Raw genomic sequence first — 5,234 nt, forward strand, 5'->3', positions numbered from 1 at the left:
GAACGGCCGTGGTCAAACTACTTGTATGTGACACAACGGAAATAGGCAGATCCAAACTGAACCCTTCAGCATCGGAGTCGTCGGAATCTTCATCGTCTTTGTTCGTGATTTTCCGGCTTAGCATGCGAAATCGGTTCACGGGATGGCGTAAATCTTCATCGTCATCCATATCCGCTTGACCATTCTTGCTGTGGACATTGAAGGCTGCAAATTTTGTATCCATTCTCTAATTTGCCTTCGTAAAATACAAGTAGTGTTTTTACATTCGAATTTAGAATACGGAGAATGGTTAGCTGATGAGGAGGGAGTAACCGGCGATTATTGGAAAGCTTCCTTAATAAAAAACAACAATAATCAGGAATAGTCTCAAAGCGTATGTGAACAGATGCAGGATATTGGACAAACAAAAATATTTTGTATAATACAGTGAGAGGTCGTGCGTCAAGATTGGGAAGTCGGAGTAGGAAGCGAGGGGGAGGAAGCGAGGGGATGAGGAGGAGAGGGGGAGGAGGTTGAAGATTGAAGCGGAAATTTGAATTTCAAATTTGTGAGCGAGCCAGTCCCCCCCAGTCGAGTGCGGGGGACCAAGTCCTCGTCTCCCTTCCTGTGAGGAAATTCTGCCCAGCCGGGTCTTTCTGCCTGGTATTGAAGCAAGATTTCCAATTTGGGCCCTTTTTGGTCTGGTGAGCATGTCTTTTTCTGAGGTCATGTCGGCAATGTTGTGCAAATGCCTCGTAGCGGTTTCAAACCTACATGCTGAGCGTAGCTAACCTGGCCTATTTGACACGAAATAAAAATCCTATGCAAATGTGAATGTAATTGACATCATCCGTTCGTTTTATAACTCGTTGTTGATAGGTCCATTTTATTCAAAAATGGTGATGGACCTCGATCCTCCCATGCGGCTCGTCCCCCAGCCTTGCGTTTCGCCTGTTCGGAATGTCGCCGTGGATGTCACCACGAAATCAAAAAGCAAGACGACATGGCCAGCTGAAAATAAAAAAATAGAGTCAAGTGATAGCGTCGAGAAGGCTCATGGGTCCCCACGGAAGGAGGACCCCATCATGGGAGGCATAAGGTAACGTCGCTTGGGAACCCGACCATTCGCTCCTTGTCCACAAATGCGCATTTAATTCGAAGAAATTTAAAGGCATATTTTACTATGTCGTATCATTTCCATAGAGTGGCTTGACTGTATTCAACTTCCTTCTCTATATTCCAAATCCTTCAGCAACACAGCGGACAGTACCTCTGGGAGGCGACAATGGAAGAAACTATTGTGGGAATTTTGCATCGGCGGCATGTGGAAAAATCCGCCCTCTACGGCTCACTTTGACGGCTTGCGAGGAGTGGCCTGTTTGACGGTGCTAGTCTGGCATTTTCTGTGCGCGTATTACCCAGGCATCGCCTTTCACAACAAAGCTTTTGTGCAGGACGGCGCATACTCGGTCAAATGGGGCCGATCTTGGCTGCTATTCTTCTTTAATGGGCCCTTCTCCGTCGACGTCTTCTATGGCCTGAGCGGACGCGTCCTCCTCCACTCGTACATGGCCCACGGGAAGAACAGTACGCTCGTCAGTGCTATGTTTCGGCGGATCCTACGATTAATGGTGCCCTTCGCCGTCATCGTTATCTTCGCTTGGAAAGAAGGCCAGCTAGGCTGGGTGCAGTACGGCGTCCAGGCAGCCGCCTGGACTCGATCGCATTGGCTTCCCAGCCCCACTTTGGGGGCAACCGTGGGCTCCTTGCGTTGGATAGACATAAAGAACTTCATCACCCTCATGTTCACCGAAAGCAACCTGGCCTACTATATCTACAACCCGCGTACGTGAACGATATCACACATGCTGTCTCGATGCTTTTCATGTTTACCATTTCTTGTCACACGTCCCATTACATGTCAGGAAATTTGTGGACGATTCGAACAGAATGGCGGGGTTCCCTGGCCGTTTTCTCCCTCGGTTTCGTCATGAAAAACCTGCAAAGCCGTTTTCGCTGGGTCCTTTACCCAATCCTCTTCCGCTGGTTCGAGGTTGAAAATGGGGGGGCCCTCCTTGCGTTTATCGTCGGTTTTTTCCTCTGTGATGTAGAACGAAACACACCCGTCGTCACCTACCTGACCTCCTCTCCCACCGTGCTGGCCCAAACCCTCCGGGTCACTCTCGCGCTGGTGAGTGCGGGGATTTGGATCCATGTCCAGAGTACCTTGGGCTTTCAGGCGCAAGTGAGCCTGCCGCCCGGCGATGCCGATGCGTTGCTGAATTTTCGGCGTTGGACGGCGCTGGGAACTTGTGGTTGTCTCGTCTTCGTCCAGCTGACCCCGCTGATGCGGTGGCTCCTGGCCACGCCCCCCCTCCGTTTCGTGGGCTACGTCTCCTTTTGCCTGTACCTGGTCCACGGAGAGGTCCTGAATACCTTCGCTGCCTGGCTATTTTTGCGCCTCTATCAGGAGGGTCAGGGCTTAGGGTACGTCCCTAGTTCCCTGGTGGTGCTCGCAACGGCTTTTCCCGTGTCATTGGTGCTGGCTTGGGTCATGACCGTCTTGGTGGATGATCCGAGCGTGCGGCTCGCCCGCGCTGTCTACCAAAATTTCTTTTGTGCTTTCGACGAGAAGCTGTGGGTGCATCGACAATTGAAAGCTGGAGAGATGAAAGTGCGCGGTTGGTGTAGTAGCATGCTGGCTTCCCCTACCCTGGGCCCCTTGATGCACCTTTTCCTTTTCACTGAAGTCCCAAACCTATTTCGTCGACCGAACAGCAAGAAAATAAGCCTGCAAGAGACGGAGATTGAGTTATACACCGGGAGGGAGGCTCACAAACTATGAGAACACACGAAAGTAAGCGGACAGATGTAGAAAACAGCGAGCAACGTCATGTACACAGTGGATTGTATTTTGCTCACGTCGGAAAAGGTACTTTTATTTATGCTTTTTGGAATATCGGAATATCGTGCCTGAACATCGCCATAAGCTCACCTGTGGATAATCCCGCAGGCCTTCATATCAACAATTTGTAGCGTGCCTGTGCCACTCTTTTTATACAAAATCGCTTCCGTCTCTGTCCCCCCTCAACTTCAACTTTGGCTCACACGCAACGGCAGAGCCTCATCCTCCTCGGTCATGTCTGCCACATCCAGAACAAAGAGATCGATCCACGACACCCTCTCGATGCGTCCCTGTTCGTCGAAGCTCAAGGGGAACCAATACTGCGGCTCGTGCCCTTTCAGCCCGTCCGGGGACTGCATCCACCTGTCCCCTGTCCACACATACTCCGTTTCTCCCCCAGACGTCTGCACCTCTATTACGAAATTCTGTTGAGCGCGCGTCGTGGATATTTGGTCCGTGCCGTAGAATAAGCAACCTTGCTCTGGAGTGGGAATGGGCCCGTCATTGTCGGCGCGGGTGTGAGCAGTCGCGGCAAAGGTGCCTTTGGAAGCACAGGCAATGTCGTCCCCTTGAAAAGTGTAGGGACCGAGGGGGGAAGTGGCAGTGTAGACACGAATGCCAGATCCCTGATAACAGAAGCAGCACATGGGCCCGAACAGGATGTAGTAGATGCCCTTGCGTTTGAACATGACGGGCGCCTCGAAGCCCCACTCGGATCCGTTCCCTCGGAATCCATCAAACGCGCGCCCCGAGACCCCCAAGAAATCGGGCGTCAATTCTTCTATGGTAATCCAAAAGTCCGCGGAATATAGTACGTAGCCTGTCCCGTCGTCATCGACAAAGAGATGAAAATCACCGGCAGGAAGGTGCGCAATATTGACCTGGGCCCGACGCTGTTCAAAGGGTCCCTGTGGCTTTGAGGAGGTAGCCACTGCAAAACCTGCGTACGTGCCATTAGGATAGACATAATTCCACCACAAAATGTACTCGTGAGTGGTGGGGTTGAAGACAGCGGAAGGCCGGAACAAGGTGCCCGCGGGCCGTTCTGTCCAAGGGAAGGCGTATCCTTGGAACGCCCAGGAGCCACAACTCAAGTCCCAACTCGTGTACACACTGAGATTGTGGTCCAAGCGAAAGCCACACCGGTCAGGGGAGTCGCAACCTGTGATGTTTGGTGCCTGAAAACGACGTCCGTGCACGCGGGCGGTGTCAATAATTGAGAGGGGGGTTCCTACCCAAACCTCCCGTATTGCCACTCCTCAAGAACTCCTCCACAACTCTCACCTGACAAAGGCCGTACTCTACGGCATGCATATAATACGGCCCATCTTTATGAAAGCGTTGAATGGTTCCATCATGAGCGTCCAAGATTCGACCCTCGGTGTCGAAGGCAGGCTTTGTGTTGTCAAAAAGGACGAACTTTGCTGTGGCCGTAGGCAGAGGCAGCAACAAGCTGAGAATACATCCTCCGACTGAAAAAAAGTATCCCATGACGTGTCCACTAAACAGATTTGAACCTTGTATGTTTGTGTGTTGTATTCATATTGTGCCAAACTGTTACCATCTATATCCAGGTCGCAGGCAGGCAACAGCAACAAGACGCGAGCACCTGAAGCACAGCCAAGTGCTCCATTACAGTACTGCTTTTACGGTTTAATTAACAAAGAGACGCTCGTTTCTTTGTCACCAAACGCCATCTTGAGGCAATAAAAATTGTTCCAGTCCTACGTCAATTTCCTTTGTCGAACGCAACTCATGCCGTGAAGAAAATGCTCACATGCGTAGGGCAGTATCACGTTAGCGCCGTCTGTCGCTGCTTTCGCTTCAAGCGCTCATACCTTTTCCCAAAAATGGCAGTGCGTCCAAGCACGACGGACATATGAGATAACGAATGATGGCCGCAATTTTGGTCAACCCGACTATGAATCATGCAGAGCACTACTGAAAGGAACCTTTCCCTCTGCCCCCGCCGTCATATCCACGTTTCGGACAATTGGCCATGGATTTCTCCAGCGTGAAGGCGGATCGTAAAGCTGAACAAATATGAAGTACAGCACGGAAGAAAACATGTGATATGCCTTGCGGCAAATCAATGCCACTTGCTCTTTACTTTTAGATCATTTTGTTTATTTATGCTAGTTGCCGCAAACGCTGTACTATTCGCGTGTCTTCAGGACGGACAAAGGTAGTTCAGAAGTACTTTGTTCAGGCCTTCATATACGGGTGCATAGAAGTGAAGCCCGTCCCAGAACAAATGTGTGCTTTGTGTGCTCACCAGTTGGTTGTCGAGGGCCGCGACAGGATATGTGATAGCCCCTGCATCCAGAATGCTGATACCTTGGCGTTGAAA

General features: G+C 50.9%; 2 protein-coding genes across 2 annotated transcripts; one reads left to right on the forward strand and one right to left on the reverse strand.

The window, feature by feature from the left end:
- The first annotated feature begins 916 nt into the window (after positions 1–916).
- On the forward strand, positions 917–2,881 carry NGA_0459400 (acyltransferase family protein). The gene is made up of 3 exons (XM_005853883.1): positions 917–1,078; positions 1,232–1,832; positions 1,905–2,881. Exon 3 carries the CDS (start codon positions 1,970–1,972, stop codon positions 2,822–2,824), a length of 855 nt encoding a protein of 284 aa, XP_005853945.1. The 5' UTR covers positions 917–1,078; positions 1,232–1,832; positions 1,905–1,969; the 3' UTR covers positions 2,825–2,881.
- Positions 2,882–2,893: 12 nt separating this feature from the next.
- On the reverse strand, positions 2,894–4,412 carry NGA_0459500 (glycosyl family 43). Its single transcript, XM_005853884.1, has 2 exons — positions 4,169–4,412; positions 2,894–4,062 (listed from the first exon to the last, which is right to left on the reverse strand). Exons 1-2 carry the CDS (start codon positions 4,373–4,375, stop codon positions 3,073–3,075), a joined length of 1,197 nt encoding a protein of 398 aa, XP_005853946.1. The 5' UTR covers positions 4,376–4,412; the 3' UTR covers positions 2,894–3,072.
- Between the last annotated feature and the right edge of the window lie 822 nt (positions 4,413–5,234).

This window comes from Nannochloropsis gaditana, assembly GCF_000240725.1.
Source record: "Nannochloropsis gaditana CCMP526 unplaced genomic scaffold scaffold694, whole genome shotgun sequence".
NCBI lineage: Eukaryota > Eustigmatophyceae > Eustigmatales > Monodopsidaceae > Microchloropsis > Microchloropsis gaditana.